The sequence below is a fragment of the Lineus longissimus genome, chromosome 11, assembly GCF_910592395.1.
Source record: "Lineus longissimus chromosome 11, tnLinLong1.2, whole genome shotgun sequence".
Lineage (NCBI taxonomy): Eukaryota > Metazoa > Nemertea > Pilidiophora > Heteronemertea > Lineidae > Lineus > Lineus longissimus.
In genome coordinates this window covers 4,288,355-4,307,301 of record NC_088318.1, presented here as the reverse complement: position 1 = coordinate 4,307,301, position 18,947 = coordinate 4,288,355, and the positions used below count along the sequence as shown (strand labels likewise).

Sequence of the window (18,947 nt, the reverse complement as noted above, 5' to 3'; positions counted from 1 at the left end):
CTGGATGACGGAGCATTTTTCTCGATGTATGTAAGGCAATCATGCTTGAAGAACCTTATTACCAGATGAACACATCTTTACTTCGTTGAGACAACAACAATTTTTTTGTCCAACATCAGTGGAAAACATTCGCTTTTCCTAGCTGGACAGGCCATGCGGTACATCGAGGAAGGACGATAAGAATGACGAAATTGACTACAAAGAAGCCTAACACAATATGCACCCCATGAAAGGTTTTTGGTATCATGAAAACCCCGGCAAAATCTATTGGTTTTTGAGGTTGTGAAAACCCTCTCGGGTTTTTCACTTGGCTGAAAAACCTCTGACGGCTGCATTTTTATGTTGGCCGAAAAAACCATTAACGCTTTTTCAAGAGCTCAAAAAGCTTTCTTCCTGAGAGTGTATACCGCACCTTTAAAAGCGCTCAATTCTGCAAGTGGCATATGGTTTCGAAATGACGCGTATACTTTCATGGCCGTGCGAAAGAGACGCATTGCCGTTCCTGGTGGACCAGAGTCTGACTCTTGATGATAAATTGATGGACTCTGGGTGGACAGAGGACAACATTAGCTCGATATGGGACGCCTCTCCGTGACTGAAAGCAGCGTTAATCGCTAGGCCAAAGATTGATCGAATCGGCACACCTCCAAGCGAAAATGCTCGCGAGGTGTTATGAATAGTATTAGGTATATTAATAAATAGTATTAAGTAATCGAAAACAAATAGTAGGAAAACGGACAAACACATCGAACGACGTAATTAAATCAAGCATTGTTTTCGGTGATAATGAACAGAAATAATGTGCTAAAATTCCGCAATATTCACCCCCGATATATAATAATGCCCATTGCTAATTAGCGACACGATGAGGACGAAGTGTCAATTGATATGATAAATTAAAACGTTGCATGTACGTTACGTCGTTCTTGATTTGCGGTCAGGCAGATTTGGCGGTAATATTCAATCATTTTTGGCTCACCGTAAGGGGAGTCTATACGATAGCGCTGTGTCCGTCGTCGTCGTCGTCGTCGTCGTCGTCGTCGTATCCTAACAGTGGCACGTTTCTTAACTGCTAGGGCTATGAACTTGAAACTTTGTACACAGAATGCCCTAGGTCAGCTGACCTCTGACACTGATTTTCGGTCCGATCTGATTCTCTGTTTGGCCCCCAGGGGGCCAAATGTCGATATCTAAAAAGTGTGATATCTCGCTTATTAGTGACTTGTTTTCGATAAAACTTTTGTTGTAGGTACTCATAGCAAATATACATTTTATATTTTACGGGTTTTTAATTTGACCTTGTTTTCAAGGTCGCAGAGGTCATATGGCGTAAATTGGCCATTAGAGTGTAAACTATGGCACGTTTCTTAACCACTAAAGCTATGAACTTGAAACTTGGTACATATAACCCCCTATATCACATAGCCTCTGGTGCTGAATTTTGGTTCGATCTAATTCCTAACTTTGCCACCAGGGGGCCAAAAGTGGAAATCTAAAAAGTGTGATATCTCGCTTATAAGGGACTTGTTTTCGATAAAACTTTTGTTGTAGGTACTCATAGCAAATATACATTTTATATCATACGGGTTTTCAATTTGACCTACTTTTCAAGGTCACAGAGGTCATATGGCGTAAATTGGCCATTAGAGTGTAAACTATGGCACGTTTCTTAACCACTAAAGCTATGAACTTGAAACTTGGTGCATATAACCCCCTACATCAGATAACGTCTGATGTCGAATTTTGGCCTGATCTGATTCTTTATTAGGCCACCAGGGGGCCATAACGGAAAAAGGAAGAAGTGCAATATCTTGCCTATTTGAGTGAATTGTTTTCGATAAAATTTTATGGCAGGGACTCCTAGCAAGGATACATCACATTTCCTATGATTTTTGGATTTGACCTCCTTTTCTAGGTCACAGAGGTCAAATGGCGTAAATTGACCGTTCGAGTGTAACTATGGCACGTTTCTTAACTGCTGAAGCTATGAACTTGAAAGTTGGTACATGTAACCCCCTACATCAGGTAATCTCTGACACCGAATTTTGGCCTGATCTGATTCTTGATTTGGCCACCAGGGGGTCAAAACTGAAAAAGTAGGACGTGCAATATCTCGCTTATTAATGACTTTTTTTCGATGAATTTTTTATTGCAGGGACTCTTAGCAATCACACGATATTGATCTTGTTGATGTCATAGACAATTATTGGTTGGATCATAAACTTATATATACTGCCCTGTCTTATTACTTGACATCAATACACATCTAAAAAAAGACTTCATGCCTGATTGTGTTCACCATATTCACCTCTAAACTAAGCATGATCCTGCCTAATAAAAGATGTATACGGTGAGCACAATGGCCCCTGGCCGTTTCATTTCATCTATCTTTGCCTGATGACCGGTAATCTGCCTGAAAGTGATTAGAGGTTTCACACAATGTCCGTCTGACAGTGTCCCGCATCCGCTTTGGACCTTCGGGCTGCTTTGTTTCGTAGATTTTTTCGTATTATTGTCGCGAACAAGGCTGCATAAGGCTGCCGGGGGTGAAGCTAGATCCGGCGTTGTCCATAAGGTTTTTGTCATTGTAAAGAACACGTGCTGTTTTCTCTGACTGAGAAGGACAAGGGTGCGAATTCCAAAGAAAGCGGTCTTATTATACACCTTAGTCGTGAAAAAATTAAAATTTTGGCAAAATATGATCATATTTGGTATTATTTGGTCAAGCTATCAGTTAAATCAGAATTTGAGGTGAGAATCACGATTTGACAAGCCTATAAATGATAAAAGAGGGCGCCGATTTCAAAAATAGTCTTATTGCCCCAACTATACCTAGGCCTAAGGGCCAAATATATACTGTGTTGAATTTTCGGCATCCTCACTTTCGGAAGAGGCGACCGACATAATTAGAATGATGTCCTGGATTCGAAGCCAGGTGTAGTTCAGGTTTCAAATTTTTGAACGAAGGCAAAGTATGCCTTTAACTTTATACAAGTTATAGGTGGAGGCCAGTTGATGAGAGGAAAACTACGAACCGAAATATCACGGCTCAATGAATAAAAGACGGCGTGGTAAGCGGTAAATGTTTTTTGGTGGGATGCCGTAATTGACCGAAATGTCTATCGGCAGGATTCGGCCGGATAGAACATGAGGTGCCGACCGTCGAAACAGGTATCCCCTCCCCCAACCCCCTCCATCCCACATTCCCCATTCCCCTGTGTTAGGTCTCTCGATCATGTCAATGTTCTCTACGCCGACCGGAGTTCCCGGATGGGGGTGGGAGGTTGACTATTGTGCCATGATATTAGGCCTGGAGTGGTCCGCGACCTGTGTAAAGAAAATGTTATTCTCCATGGACATTCAACTTACTTGAATAGGTTTTATATATCGAACACCTTCTTGGCCTAAATCAGTGTGTATAAAGGAATTACAAATTTTGGAATATCATGTTCGTTCTTTGGACACTTGCAAGTAGACAACTGACTTCAGTATAAAACTTCAAGTTGGAGTTGGGTAGGCCCAACACCGGTATAGAATTAGAAAGCATGGATGAGTTGGTCCCGGGACTTGGTTGTGGCTGATGATATTAGCTAGTTGTGCGTTATGGCGTTCTCTTCCAATTCGTCGTGCCAGCCTTCGTTAAAACCATGGTGCCGTTACTTCAGCATGTCGGGGAACGCGCAAATGTGTGAATGAACGTACAGAGGGAGATTCACTTCACACTTATAACATCGCAGCACGTGGGGCCTTTCCGGCTTCACCGGGGACATCGCGCCTATGACACCGACACGATATGCTACGTGTGAAAGCAGCGGAAAATGGCGCTATCTCGACTATTCTCTCGTACGTCATTATGTCTCACCTCGGAGGAGATGATTACATGATTCCAGAACGTGTCACACAATTCATTAACAAACTACGTCGCCTTGGTTTCCTTTTTCACTCTGCATCCAAATCACTTTCCACCGAACTCTCAATTGGACAAGATGTAAAATCTGTTCCTGTGGGCAAAAGACCCTCACAACAGAATTTATTCTCCTTCGATGATGATTTCTCGTGCGCTAACTTTACCTTGAACGAGGAAAATTGTGAATCCTGTTCTGAAACGAACTGTTTCATTCCAAGCTTGCGGCAAAGAGGTTTTGCGAACGACAGCGACGACTAATGAACGAGGCGGTGAAGGCGCTCTCGATGACTCCTACTGTCATCAACTGATGTCAATCAAGCAGGAGAGTAAGGAGAGGCGGCGAGGCTCAGTAGTAACACTAACTATCGACAAATAGAGTGGTCCCCTTGTCATGGAAGTGTGATGTAAAACAACCCGTTTCGTGAACTTTTGAAGATGTCACGTTTGATGTGTCGATGGCTTGATTGAAACTTTAGTGGACGGCGTTTAGATTCGAGTTGTTTTTGAATTGTGAATCATGGTAGATGGGAGTCCCAAGTTGTAGAAGGCGTTCATGATATTCATTCGGGGATCTAGGCGAAACATTTCAAATTCGGGTCCAAGGATGTATATACATTTTGTAGTTAAACAAAGATACAATTATATTCGATAGATTCCATCTGTTTCATTAACTTTAGCGGAAATGAACGTGAAGACATTTGGAAATATGATTTTAACGAAGCAAAGCTGAGAAATCATTATGAAGGAAAAGGAAAAATACATAGAGCTCAAGCTTATCGGACATGGTGGTGGCGAGCTGTCATCGGGCAGCGAACCCCCAAGCATTGACTCCAGCCCGGACCACCAGGCCCTAGTCTCCGCACCGACTAGCACCAATGGGGCACCGCCGGGCATAATCAATCTACCAGAGGCGTGTTCGGTTGAAATGATTCAGGAGAAGGATGGGAAGGAAGACGAGATAGCGATGACAACCCCGGGCAGGGAGACCTGGGGCAAGAAAATTGACTTTTTACTCTCTATTATCGGCTTTGCTGTGGATTTAGCAAATGTATGGAGATTCCCCTATCTTTGTTACAAGAATGGTGGAGGTAAGTCAATCAAATATCCACTGTCTATTTACTTGACATGAAAAGCAGGGCTAAAGCACCATGCACTTTTAACTCTTTTGTACCCCGTATAACCCCCCCCCCCCCCCCCATTTGGGGGAGGGCCCAAATGACTTCGCTCCATATCGGAAAATGTGCCCTCGCCCCAATCGTTCAGGCAGAAATACATCTCGTTTATTTGCCCTTGGCAGTTTGGGCCAGTCGATCCTCATGAAAGTTGTTTCGTGGGAGTCGATGTTCTTAAGATTAGCCCTGATAACCATTGATAAGACTATAAAACAAAAGGAATTTAGGCCCAGGCGCGAACAGGCTTTTGTTTAAAGAAAATAGACCGTGAATTGGCCTAGGCCTAAATTTCTTTTATCTGGGAGGTAAGGGGAAAAGACCGTAATGTATGCATATAAGTTAAAATATCTTAGTACGAGAGACGTGTCTCTCAGCTGTAGTTGGTACCCCAGGCCTTCAGTTCCCAGGAAAGCTACATGTATTGAAAAGCAATGCCGCGTATGTTTCGTGGGCAAATGCATTCTCAACGTCACATGCGCCCACTTGGGAACGGAGCGGGTCAGATACGGTAGGCCTATTCACCATCAGTGGCAGATAGGGAGGTCCCCACATAATGGCCAGTTTTGTAGAGCGATTGGGTTAGCCGGTTTTGACTGTGCGTTAGGCCTTATCATGCCGACTTATCGGCGGTGAATATCCGTCCTAAAGTCTCCTTGATATACGCACAACGGCGGTGGATCGGCATGGGCCTTATGAGACAAAACCACAAGTTTCACTCTCAAACACAATTCAGGGTGTAGCGGACTTTATTAGCAACAGAATGAATGTATTTTGCCATGATTTAATGAGGAAGAAGTGATCTTCACACTTGAAGGCCCAGGCCGTTCGTTAAAAAATTGAATTTGTGATTGAATTTTTAAAAATCCAGTCACTTAGATGTCTTGCACGAATCGAGATCCAAGATTTGTTCATAAACATTGAGTGAAAGTTGAGGCATTTGGCCCAATACACAAGAAGATCGACCTTAAAGAATTCATTAAAATTGAAAAGGTCAATTGACTAGCAAAGTAATTTGAAAATTATGTTGATATTGTTAATTAATTTCCAACGTTTATTATTCATCGTCATTGAAAACTTAAGTCAATCGAATTAATAACCGGTCAATTACCTTGGCATGATTTTATATGCCCCTGACCTGGTTTCGACATGAAAACTGGCACTTTATGAACATCTTAACAAAAGTAAGTAACGATTTCCTCCATCAAACTGTACCAAAGGAAAATTCATGATACAGACTCCACCGCTGAATTTCGATATTTATCAGACATCAGATATTTTTAAAAAATCCAAGTACCACGAGTAGCAGAACTGAAATTTTGGATTTTTCCCCCATTCTAGGGAAAAGTGATGTTCTCTGAGAATATGGCTCTCATCAATTTTCACATTTTCGAACGAAACTATATCAAATTTCGGCACTTTCCGATATATTCGGTAAAGAAAGATTCCGAGAGCCAATTATTGATGCGTCAGGTTGAATAGCTACAAGCCCTTCGGCGGGATCGATTCACTTGGTGTTGATGCTCAAATATGGCTCTGGTTGTGACATGTAAACCATAATTATAGCAAAGGTTTATGTGAGATATTGAAGACGATGTTTGTATTCTATTAGAACCGTCCGATCGAGATATTCTGATAATTTGAAGGAGGGTCAAAAAAGGCCATTGTGACAATTAAAAATAGAAGGCCTATAATTTCATATTTTACCAGAATTTCTTCTGTCTTTGAGACATTGAAGATACTCATGTATTACAAAATGTTAGCGGCATTTCTTCGCCAACCGGGTAATAGATCTTTCTCTTTTTCATAGACAATGAATCGTTAGGAGAGTATATCCCTGAAGAAGGACCATGTTGGCAAAATAGCTGGGTTCTAAGTTAGAGTGAAAAATTGATAAAAGTATATTTTCTATTCATGGTTTTTTTTCTTCAGGTGCCTTTTTAATCCCATATTTTACAATGCTATTATTTGGTGCTGTGCCTCTGTTCTACATGGAGCTTGTCTTGGGTCAATTCCACAGAGAGGGTGCCATCACCGTATGGAAGATAGCGCCATTTTTCAAAGGTAAGGAATTCCCATCTTTTAAAGCACACATTGTTTGCTTATTTCATCCATAATGAAGCACGCTGAAACCTTGATTTTTTCATTCAGACGAGCACTTGTCTTTTATTACCATGAAATGTTGGCAAGTCCATGATGCTTCCAAACAATGATATATATATATACACGAAGTAATCGTATCGGAACGTAACAGTTATTTCCAAAGCAATAACAATGTACACGTATTTTCCATCAATACTTATTGTTTCAAGCCATGAAAATGAACAATAAAATTCAACCCAGGATATACTTCAATTCCGAATAACTTTTTCATCTTTTTTAGGTGTAGGATATGCACAATGTCTGATGGCGTTTTACGTCGCCCTCTACTACAATGTGATTATAGGATGGTCCTTCTACTACTTGTTTTCCTCCTTCACTTCCGTGCTACCTTGGACCACGTGCAACAACACGTGGAACACGGAACATTGCTGGGATGGCACTGGCAATTACACTAACCTCACATTGTCGAATGACACGAAACGAATATCTGCTGCTACTGAGTTTTTTGAGTAAGTACACACAATGTTTTATCTCTCACAATGCATCTTTACAAAGTACTTAGTTTGAATCTGAGGGCGATTAAGCTGATATTAGCTCCAAAAAACATGTTAGGTCCGCCGGACATGCCGGACACGTGGCTTAGATATATTTGGACAAACCTGAGATGCCTCAAACCACCTTTGCTCAGCGTACTTACTTTAGCGTACTTTTGCTACGGAGCAAATGCTACATGTACCTATCCTCTCATTGGGATGTTGCTCTTGTAGATAGGGACGGGGCGGGCCGGCCTACCTTTTAGTATTTTTTTCGGTACACCTACCGCCGGGGGCCTACCACAAATGTTTTGACGATATCTACGTCACCACATGCAGTTTTATAGTGATGGGTTTTTAATTGCATTTCAGGAGACAGGTGCTTAGCATTCATAAAAGTTCTGGAATGGATGACCTGGGCATGCCACGGTGGGAATTGGTGTTGACCACGCTACTGGTATTTTGCTTGCTATACTTTTCGTTGTGGAAAGGAGTGAAATCGTCTGGCAAGGTAACTTCATTTCCCGAGAACAAAAACTGAGATCGTTTCATTTGGCAACTTTCGCGTGTCCTACATGTATATATATTTCCATCTTAGTTGTAATCGGAGATGCTCGGAATGACTGCTCGGCTCGGCACCGACATGTTGCTATAGCGGATCGGTATTTGCCGAAATATTTGATTGGCTGAAACGTACCACGTGATGTGGAGCGGTTTCCCGGTCAAAAACGCGTTTTTTATTACTTCTGGGAGGCCTTTTGCCCCTCTGTCCCTCCCTCCTCGATCCCGCTAGCTACGTCCATGGCTAATATTTGTCATTGTAGGTTGTGTGGGTAACAGCGACCATGCCCTACATCGTCCTCGGCATACTCCTCATCCGTGGTTCAATGCTCCCGGGGGCTGGCGATGGCATATACTTCTTCATTACGCCTGATCTAAGTCGACTCAAGGACACAGAGGTAGGCTGCATGGTGTATCTTTTTTAAAAGATTAGCACGAGGGTTAAAATTTACCAACTCAGAGTGGGAGGTTTTGTAAGTTGACATGAATCTAAATAATGTTTATTGATTTTTATTGTAAAATATATCTTTTTTAAATTTGGCCTACAAAAGAAAAACATGCAATTTCTTCCTGGACAGCACTATACTTGATTAGGTTTTCTAAAGACTATAAGAAAAATCCGGCACTGAAACTAAAACATCAACTGCGAAAATAGAGGTCACTTGTAAATAATTCAAAAATCATTTTATTTTATTTTTTCATTCGTTCCAGGTGTGGATAGATGCGGCAGTTCAAATCTTCTACTCCGTTGGCGCGGGATTCGGTGTACATATAGCGTATGCTAGCTACAACAAATTCTCAAATAACTGCTACAGGTAAGAATATTCTGTGCCAGTACGACAGCGTTCCTTCCCACTTGAAGGAGAGTCTGATCGATGAATAGCCATTGATACATACCAGCTACGAACCAGGCACCGCCATTTATATGGCTGCCGCTATAATTCGCTCAAACTCTGTAACTAGCCATAGAAACCCATCGTTACTCCACTTTGGCTTCCTGTATATAAGGAAGAATGGTCCTAAAGGAAACATTGAGTTGGTTCTTCTTTGAATGGAACTCAAACTTAAAGGTATACAGGCCAAGATCATATGCTTCTAATCAGCCACAACCGCCAAGACTTGGTGTTTTTTCTTGATGTTTTTCTGCAATAGATTATGTGTTCTTTCATCGTGATTATCTCCATCAAGCCTTTTAACACAAAGGTTTAGTGGCGTACAACAGGTTGTGGGACGCCCTTGCAACTACTTTCTGTGAGAAGTTTTGTATTTTTCTCCAACAGCGTGAACACCATAGTAGGAGCATTCTCTGAGATACTGAATCTTTCTATTTCTGCTGCCGGTGTAGAAGTTGAAATGTCCTAGAATAGATGTCCGGGGATCAATTGCCGCGTAACGGGACTAATTCAACATTTTGCTTTTCTTCTTCAGAGATTGCATGCTGACTGCGTGCGTGAATAGCGTGACCAGCATCTTCTCCGGGTTCGTCATCTTTAGCTACCTTGGATACATGTCGCAGAAACAGTCGGTGCCCATCCAGCAAGTCGCCAAAGAAGGTAAGTCCATCCAAAATTGTAGAGCTTCTTCTTTCGTCTTTTCGGGGTCAATTGCATCCTGAAACTGATGGTCTACAATGTATACTCTTTCGTAGCCGGGGTTGATGAGGTGCAAAAACCTTGGTGATCAGGATGGGCCAATTGCTCCATTAAAGTAAAATGACTTTTGCATAACAATGATGTTAGCCTATAAAACTCGTATCGTCATATAAACTAGGCCAGAGCTTTTAAGGAATATATATCATTTCTTCAAGAAGTTGCATGAAGAAATGACCTGACGCCTGCAGGTCAAACTCCGCATGCGTGGGGTCCGAGCTAAAATGTACGGCACTGGTTTTGGGCGAATGACTCCATCCAAGCGGTATTTGGCGAGACAACCGAGCGACACCTAAAACCAAACATCTAAATGTGATTTTGACTGCTTCCATATCTGCAGTGGTTGCAACACCAAAACCACTGCCGTCGAAACGAGGCGCAGTGTATTACATGAAAAAAAACACAACATTGCAAGAGTCCTCACAAGCGAAGCCCTTTTTCATTTCAGGTCCTGGTCTAGTCTTCATTGTCTACCCAGAGGCTATTGCAACTCTACCAGGCTCTACTTTCTGGTCGATTATATTCTTCCTGATGTTGATAACACTGGGACTGGACAGCGCCGTAAGTTTTATGTCCAAAGTTATCATTTCCTCATGATCAGGCCTGTACTCATCCTCCGATAGGCCGCCGGCATAGCCAGGATCGACAAGCCCAATCCTTCACAAGAGATTTACTGCTGATCAGAGCATATTTAAATGGGCTAGCCAGGATCCCAGAAGGGGATGTTGTTTCCACACTGAAAACAAAAGGGCAATTCATGACCAATATTGAAGATGAATTTATAAATATGAAGGCCATTTTTCAGTCAATTTCCAAGATTTTCTTCCCTTGGATGGTCGTTGTCCACGCAACATACCACCATAACCCCTTTACACCACAGAATTAATAGTTTAGAAATTGATCTTTTGACGACAAAGACAAGTCACAACCAGAAATTTCGGAATAGGACCACTTTAATCGTGTCATCTTTGATGATTCTTTCAGATGGGTGGCCTCGAATCCATCTTAACTGGCCTAAAAGACGAATACAGGTGGATTTTCGACAAGCATCGATATAGCAGAGAGATATTCGTAGGAGGTGTCGTCATATTTGCATTCCTTTTGTCGATTGTGAATGTCACATACGTAAGTACATATTTTATTATCAAATTATCATTTTTGATAGTTTTTCGTATCAATTAAGCAGTCAGGAACAAAATGCAGGGCATCCATAAAGGGATATAGATAGACCATCTATAGGTCATTGAGGTGACGAAATTATCATTCGGTTAGATTACCTGTAACAGATAGACTCGCTCGATGTTTTGTGACTGGTGAAATCAAGGGGTGTAAGGAGGTCATCACACCCCTCTGACATTCGTTTGAGAAAAGATCGCGCGGGTCTTTTGTACGTTTGGGCACCAAGTTACAGCACACTTTGTACGACTGCCTCACATTTGCTTGCTGAGTTACCAGGTTCATTATCGGTCATCTGTATGTTCAACACATAAAGACTAGTCTGTATTTATCACTTCAGGGTGGAATGTATGTCTTCACACTGATGGATTCATTCAGCGCAGGGACATCCATTTTATTCACAGTGTTCATCCAATCAATAGCGATCTCTTGGTTTTATGGTGAGTGTTTATTAAACCATCAGTCAGTCGTAAACAAACATTCGACAGGTTTCGCAACTCTTACGAAGATATACGAAAAACGAAGTATGTAAACGTTAAACCAAATCATAGCCAATCATCATAAGAGCTGGTGATCATGTGATTCACTAGCTGGACCCAATGGCCAATCGTTTGCTTGTTACCTGTTAGTGTGGAGGTCGAATCCAGTGTTTGGTGATGTTAGCAAAAACAATTGTTTAGCGAAGTTAGACCAGAATTAAGAGACAAAAACTGTCGCTAAGTTCATCCTCTCCTCATTGGTAATGCGTTCATTTCTAGGTCTGAACCAGTTCTGCGACGACGTCAAGACGATGTTGGGATTCAAGCCTGGTATTTACTGGAGAATATGTTGGAAGATTGCCAGCCCTCTCTTCATACTGGTAAGAATAAATGCGACCCGTACTTTGGTACTCTTATCGTGAATTTGATGCTATCTTTGTCACATTAACTTTGCTTTACGGGTTTTTTTTGTCTTTTTCTAAGCACTATAAAACAAGTGGCCAATCACACATAAAATACGAATTTTGTTCTCTTTCACTCCGGTGATTCAATGTCGACGCCGGGAAACATGTCTTTACATTTTAGGACCGCATAAACGTAATACCGATGCGTCTATCAACGAATGAAATCAATGATATGTGTTTGAATCGTCTCCCTGGTTTAACCCGCGGACGACAGATCTTTTTGTCGCACTCGGCGGTTATCATAATCGCTAGTCGCCGCGACAAAAATCGCTCGTTTGCGGGGTTTAACAATCCTATTTCATCTTCCAATGCACTTTCAGACTATTGTGGTATCAAGCGTGGCATCTTTTAAAGGCCTTGAATACGAAATGTCTACCCATGTCTACACTTACCCGGGCTGGGCGAACATCCTAGGCTGGATGCTCACATTATCATCTATGATCTGTATACCGCTTATAGCCATCTATAAAATGGTAGCAACGAAAGGGACGTTATCGAGGGTAAGTTTTGTATTAGTACTACTGATAAGGACGCATGTACACGACTGCCTTTTTCTTAAACCTTGGTAGTCTTGTACCAATTTTCCATGAAAAAGCCCCAGCACGGTAAACACCCTCCCGCCACAGTCACGCCGCTTGACTTCAGAGTTATTGAGAAGTAGGTCAACTTATTTTTAACTACTTATTTTGACCTACTTCTCAATGTCACTGAGGTCAAGCGGCGTAACTTGGCCGTGTGATGGGGCCACAGAGATCAAAATCTATGTAAATTTCACCGATGGTGACATGGTCTTTCGGCTACACACTTCTCAGGTAAAAGTAGAAATTCTTAATGTTGGTCAACCCTGGCGGTCAGTATACTACGTCAAGATCCTGGTATAACCGGTGGTTTTCAATATATTCCGTCTGTCGATATATTTCTACATGTAAGCTATATCAGGTAGGTAAGGCCTCTAGGATGCTTCACTGCTACAGTCGAAACCGACGCATATATGTCGAGTTTCGACAAGGTTTCGACATGAAGTCATGTTTTGCGGTTGTAACAAGCCCAAGGTTGTTTATTACATCTTTTAGTAATTTCTTCAGTTTTCAAAATTGAATACCTTTCACCTCGTTACCAATCGTGTCGTATTATTTCTGTAGACACAATATCCGGAATGAAAATAACGGAATGATCTCTTATCCACTTTAGAGCGAACACGCAGTTGCGATGTTCATTTCCAAAGGGCTCTTTAGATTCCTGCGCAGCCCCCGGACTCGATTTATTGATGACGTTGTTCAGTGACTGCAAAAACAGGCCGCCATTACTGAAGGTTTACTCCAAGAATCGTGCAGTACACAGGCAGGTGAAGATACCATAATCATAGCAAACGATCAGGCTCAGTGGATTAATTTTAACAGCCTATAAAACAATACATATTTCACACATTTATGCACAGGTTCTTTTTGCGAGTTTGTTGGGTGATTGATCACCAATATTGATTGGTTGGTTTGTGGTATTTTCACGCGCCTGTGACCGCATGCTGTAATGGAGTCAGTATTGGCAGAGAGAATATGCATGTACCTTCGATCTGCTTGGAGAATGAGTGCTCTTAGGAAGAGTGTCCGGCCTGTCAGAGCCACCTGCATCTTCAAGCTACAAATGTGGGGGATCGATACGGCGCCGACGGCAGAACAAGATACATCAAACAAGTTATGTTGCTCAGTTGTTTCACAAGTACATCCCCTGACGAAGAGTCAAGTGGTTGATGCAAATTGTATGGTTTAGACCGACATTTTAACGCAATGAGGAACATTTCGATTCAATTCGAAATATGGAAACGATTTCTATAATTGAGCTTTGTGAAAAAAGGCGCTTGAAGAAAATTTAATTTATGATTACGCATGCCGTGTTGCCGCTAACGTTTCTTTTGATCGGTAGATCACTTGCTGTAACTGCGCGAGCAGGGCTGCGAGAATAGACAACAAACTGTTCAGAGAATGAGCAGGTCATTATCGTGAATGTTGACCTCATGTTGACCTTGGTCAAGGTCAAGATGGGTGCATGGTAGAAGCACGTGCCGATCTACCGGCGTTTTGTGTAAGGATTGATGTTCACCGCCAGTAATTCGGCATGTTGAGGCGAGTAAAGCAAGCACTTTTGATAATGATAACCACCACATTTAAAGCTTCTTAGTAACGTTGCCACCCCCGCACGCTTAAACCTTTTGCGATTTCTTCGCGCTACTGTACCACACATTCATGTCTTCTAAAAATGTACAAGGATTTTGTTGAAATGCTCCTGGATTTTTTTAGAAGAATAACTGTATTTCCTCCAGATGAGTGCTGCAATTCATCATTTGCATTATTCTGATAACATCCCATTATCTTTTCAGAGATTCGCCTTGTGTATATCGCCGCAAAACGAGCATAAGCATATATCAAATGATGAGCCGGTCAAGAGATATCAGGTTTGTCCAATTTTCTTTGTGTGATTTTGATGATGAATTTGAATTTGTTAATGGTCAAATTCCTCACGAAGACAAGCAGTGGCTGAAAGACCACGGTCAATATCCTAATATCATAGACCCACATGTGAACCCTTCATATTTAAGTCCATGTTGGTATTTGTTTCCGTCCGCGTTTCTTGGCATTTTCACCCGCCGAGGTCATGACGCCTTCCTCGTTAAAGGATGACGATAGGCAGGAGTCAGAAAGGTCAGATTAAGTTACACGAAGTCGCCGATAGAGGTCTCTCATATCCTATAGTGCTCTGAAATTATTTACGTTTATGTGAGGAAAATAACTTTCGCTGAATCAAACGCAACCCGGCCTCCTAATTCGTGCATGCTAGTCACCTGAAGACTGCAAATTATACCATTTCAATAAATTCGTTTTCGTTTCCTGACCCGTGTTCAACATTATTTTATTTCTTTTCAGCGTCGGCATTGGTTGACTCTTGGCTAGACTGTGCGTGGGACAATCATACACGAAAGACATTGCCAACCGTTTGACCGTAAATCGTCAAGTCTCAGGGTGAACCTTACTATTAGTGGTATTTTGCATTTGCTGCATCATGAGGACACGGATGTTCCTCCGTGGTGCAAAAGAGTACAATTTTGAAAGCATTCGTGGTGTTTATAGAATTGTAATAACTCCCAGATGAAGTGGAGTACGTCTTGCCGATGGACCTCGGCTGGTGTATTCGGAAAATTTATGAACTTACAAGCCTCAAATATGATCATTTCAAGAATTTGGTTGAAACAAAAGACCAGTGTATATGCAGAGAGAACGTTGTTTTATGTCAACCATGTCCATAAATGTCTGTTTTGGGGGCGGGGGGTTTCTTGTGGTAAACCCACTAGCCGATAATCTCCCCTTCCTCCGCAAAGGTGTAAAACGGAAGATTGATCGAGCAAATGGTGTTGGCTTAGAGTTTTTGCACTCGACGTATATCACAAACACCGCTCTTGCGAGCGATAGTCTCTCGGCGTCACCTTGCTTGATACTGGCACGGACAATATAAATTTTGGCTGCGATAACCATTCTTTGGCTGCGTAAATACTGTATCGCGTATAACGGTGATGAATGTCCGAGTGTGTGCATGTGTGACTTTTCGGCTGAATTCGGTTACATATGTAGGGCGGGGCGAAAAACGGGACGACCATCCTTCCACCACCAAGAGACCCAAAGCACGTAGAATATTTTCAGACGAAAATTTAGACTTGACCTATATCTTGATTCGGTCTGAACCAGATATTTGTGCACCAGAACCAGTTTTGTGAACAAAGTCGGGTGGGGTTTTTTTGCGGGCCGAAAGAAGAACTGGACAATTGGAAAAAGTAAAGTTACTGCCGAATTGCTCGGAGACCCTTCTTGAAGGTAGAACTACTGGAAACTAAAACAAGATGCTTGTACAGTCTTCTGACGAATTCTCCATTTACTGGTACTGGTTTAAACTAATTTGTGTGGTGAAAGCAAGGCCATCTGTTAGTTGTCCACACTCTGTATTGCTGTGCCCATTTTGTTTTTCAGTGCGTTTATGAAAGCTTGGACATCGCCATCGAGTGTCTTAAGCCTGTTTCTGGTTCTGCGTGGGGGTGCGAATGACTTTGCAAAGGTCATACAGACAGCTATAGACTGTTCCTCTGATCTGGCATGGCGTGTATGATGGATACGAGTGGCTGACTGCTGACCGCGCCCGGCCGTTGACCTTATACATAGTGAAATTACGTATTCATTTCCAAAATAATTGGTAAAAACTTTGTTAGTGGTTGTTCTATGTTCTTAGCGGGAAGAGGCGGGTCATCGCAGAAGAAACGTGTCTTCATGCCGATTAAGGACGAAAAGTGGTGTCCGAAAACCTATTACCCCCGCTCAAAAAGTCAAAATCGGCTCGTGAGTTCATCCTGACATTCAGGTTGGGAGTTCTCGCATTTGCTTTGAGAGACTGAAAACCATTATTTCATTGCCGAAAAAAACGTTAAACATTTTCAAAAGCTCAACCGTGGATATGTCAGACTGGAAGAGGCCGACGATTGTGTCGTCTGAGGTATTGGGATGTGCCTTTGTCAGCGCTTTGGATGGCTGTCGGTGAGTAAGTGGATTGATTCACCAAATGAGTTGTTTATCCTGTTTTGAATCGGCGGGAGAGTGCGGATTCGATGGGAGGTCCCATTAAATATACTCATTCTGGTCTTTACGAAGCTTTGGCCTGTGCGCAGAGCTTGGTTGGGCGGAAGTGAGGAAAGAGTGTTGTTGAACGTCACCGCGGTGATGGCTGAATTAAGTCAAGCAGTTCTGAGGCCAATCTCGTCATCCTATTTTGGCGTTTCGGGGGCTTTGCGAAAACTACCTTAATCGATTATTTTACATTTATAACTCTATGCTACGCAATTTGGATTATATGTCCATCCTAATTTAACATTAGTCAAACATAACAAAATCGTGCCTAACGAGTGTCGTCTTGAGAAATTGCATTTAAATACACTATATATTATTGTTTTATTAAATGTATATAAACGTTTTCATGTTTAGAGCTAAAACTCGCTTTCACTTGGAACAGTAAAACAGTACCAATAAAACAGGATCTGAAAATCCCCCACTAAATGCGCGAAATTATAACTCTGCATGCTCTTTGTTCTGAATGTACTATAAAATGTATCTATATGAAATAATTATGTATCACTTATTGTCACTAGCTTGGAATAGGAATATGTAAGTTGACTCAAATCTTAATTATTGTAAACGTAAATGTTATTGTATAAAATTTCCCATGGTTGGCATCAGTTCACATTGACCGAAACTTATAATCTCAGACCGCTAAGTATCCACACTACACATGGTCGTTCGATGCTCTCCCCAACGTTTCAATTTAGATAGACAATGCACTCTTAGAAACAAGGGCTCTTGAGAGTGTGGGTTGGTAACACCAAGCTACCATGACATGTTTTAATGAGGCCTTTGTCTCGACTTTTGGAGTAATCAATAAAGTGGTCTTATATCAGCCGAACTATATATAAATGACTAGGGTGGACCAGGGTCTCAAAATTCTTTTAAGAAAATTTCATTGACTTCCACATGGGGCAGCGAAGGTGATAGAAAGTCTCATCGAGGAAAATGAAAATGATTTTGTCACCAAACCGGGAACCAAATATGAAAAAGAAACATCTTTGAAGAGGATGAATATGCCGACCTCCGAAGGCCTTACGGGTGGGTGTGGGCGGGCGGGGGGGGGGGGTCGGTTATAGGCATACATAATAATTGGTTAAATTTACGTGTCACCTCTACCAGATGCACTGATGAGCGCCAGCCTCTGCGAGGCTTACGAGAAACATAGTATTCCAAGGTTACATCTCGTTGGAAAGGTATCGAAGTGGGAAGGCCTCCCGTACTCTCTTTGCCAAGGAAAGAACTGTCGGACTTCAGGGAAATTTCGGCTGCTCAAAATGTGTTTTGCCTTGCTGAAATTCCAAATTCTTGAAGTCTTATCAATTCCAGCCTAATATGCATACCTATAGAGTTGGAAAAGAGACAAACTGGCCCCTTTTGACCGGGAATGTACATAGCATGATATTTATATCATAATAATACATATTTGTTGTAGAACTTTCTGTTGAGACCCTGTGAATCAATGTGAACACGATGACTTTCACTCATCAATGTCACGGTATATACCTGGCGAGAAGCCTCACTTCATTGCGAAGTTTCACGTGATTATGACAAATAAAGCTGTTTAGGTTTAGGTCTTCTTGTTCAACGTGATTTTCTTATTGCGACGTGAGCTATCATTCTCCAAGCATATCGGAATATATTCTCTCTGCCAACAAAAAGTTCCATTATATACACCACGAGGTTCCCGGACGAGTCACAGAGACAAGAATTGGTCCAAAGTGTGTTGGCAGTCCCGTAACGACGAGAGGAGTCTATAGCGAGCTCTACATGTACCCAACCATCACCGGCCGTAGTTTCTGGAAAACCATCTAAAAAGGTTCTTTTGGTTGAAACCTTATTCACAGTCCAAAATTGCGGCCTGGGTGTCGGCAGTCACGCAACAACGCGATGAGTCTCTAGTGAGCTCTATGTACCTAAAGAATTTCTGGAAAATCATCTAAAAAAGGTTCTTCATGGAAACCTCATTCACCAGTCCAGGCCAATTCCAGAATAGGTAACTTATGTCCCTATCGAGACTAAGGTTTCCATATCTGGAAACATTGCTTTGAAGACATCCAATGTTACCTGAATTGGAAACTTGCTTAAGATTACCTATTTAGGAAACAAAATATGTATTTCCAGAACTGGAAACAAGGTGGAGGATATCAGTTGTTTCCAAATTTGGAAACTAAATGATTGTTTGTTTACATGTTCAAGAATCGGAATCAATTTTAGATGTTATCTGAAAAGGAAACACAAAAAATGTTTCCAATTC

General features: G+C 41.8%; 1 protein-coding gene across 2 annotated transcripts; it reads left to right on the top strand.

Annotated features, from left to right (window-relative positions):
• The first annotated feature begins 3,551 nt into the window (after nt 1–3,551).
• On the top strand, nt 3,552–17,726 carry LOC135496004 (sodium-dependent noradrenaline transporter-like). Of its 2 annotated transcripts, XR_010448618.1 has the most exons (15): nt 3,552–4,995; nt 7,009–7,140; nt 7,460–7,688; nt 8,085–8,223; nt 8,537–8,671; nt 8,985–9,088; nt 9,702–9,826; nt 10,371–10,483; nt 10,907–11,047; nt 11,439–11,538; nt 11,857–11,957; nt 12,362–12,541; nt 14,416–14,490; nt 14,960–15,055; nt 16,055–17,726. XR_010448618.1 is itself a non-coding variant. In XM_064785084.1 (14 exons), exons 1-14 carry the CDS (start codon nt 4,647–4,649, stop codon nt 14,984–14,986), a joined length of 1,950 nt encoding a protein of 649 aa, XP_064641154.1. In that variant the 5' UTR covers nt 3,552–4,646; the 3' UTR covers nt 14,987–15,197. The 2 variants fall into 2 exon arrangements, 1 of the variants encoding a protein (XP_064641154.1); XM_064785084.1 differs by lacking the exon at nt 16,055–17,726 and having other exon boundaries at nt 14,960–15,197.
• Nucleotides 17,727–18,947: the final 1,221 nt, after the last annotated feature.

Coding starts and splice junctions, on each gene's coding strand:
- LOC135496004 (XM_064785084.1), top strand. CDS start 4,647: ATGAAGGAAAAGGAAAAATACATAGAGCTCAAGCTTATCGGACATGGT. Junction 4,996..7,008: donor TTGTTACAAGAATGGTGGAG/GTAAGTCAATCA, acceptor TTTTTTCTTCAG/GTGCCTTTTTAATCCCATAT. Junction 8,672..8,984: donor GTCGACTCAAGGACACAGAG/GTAGGCTGCATG, acceptor CATTCGTTCCAG/GTGTGGATAGATGCGGCAGT.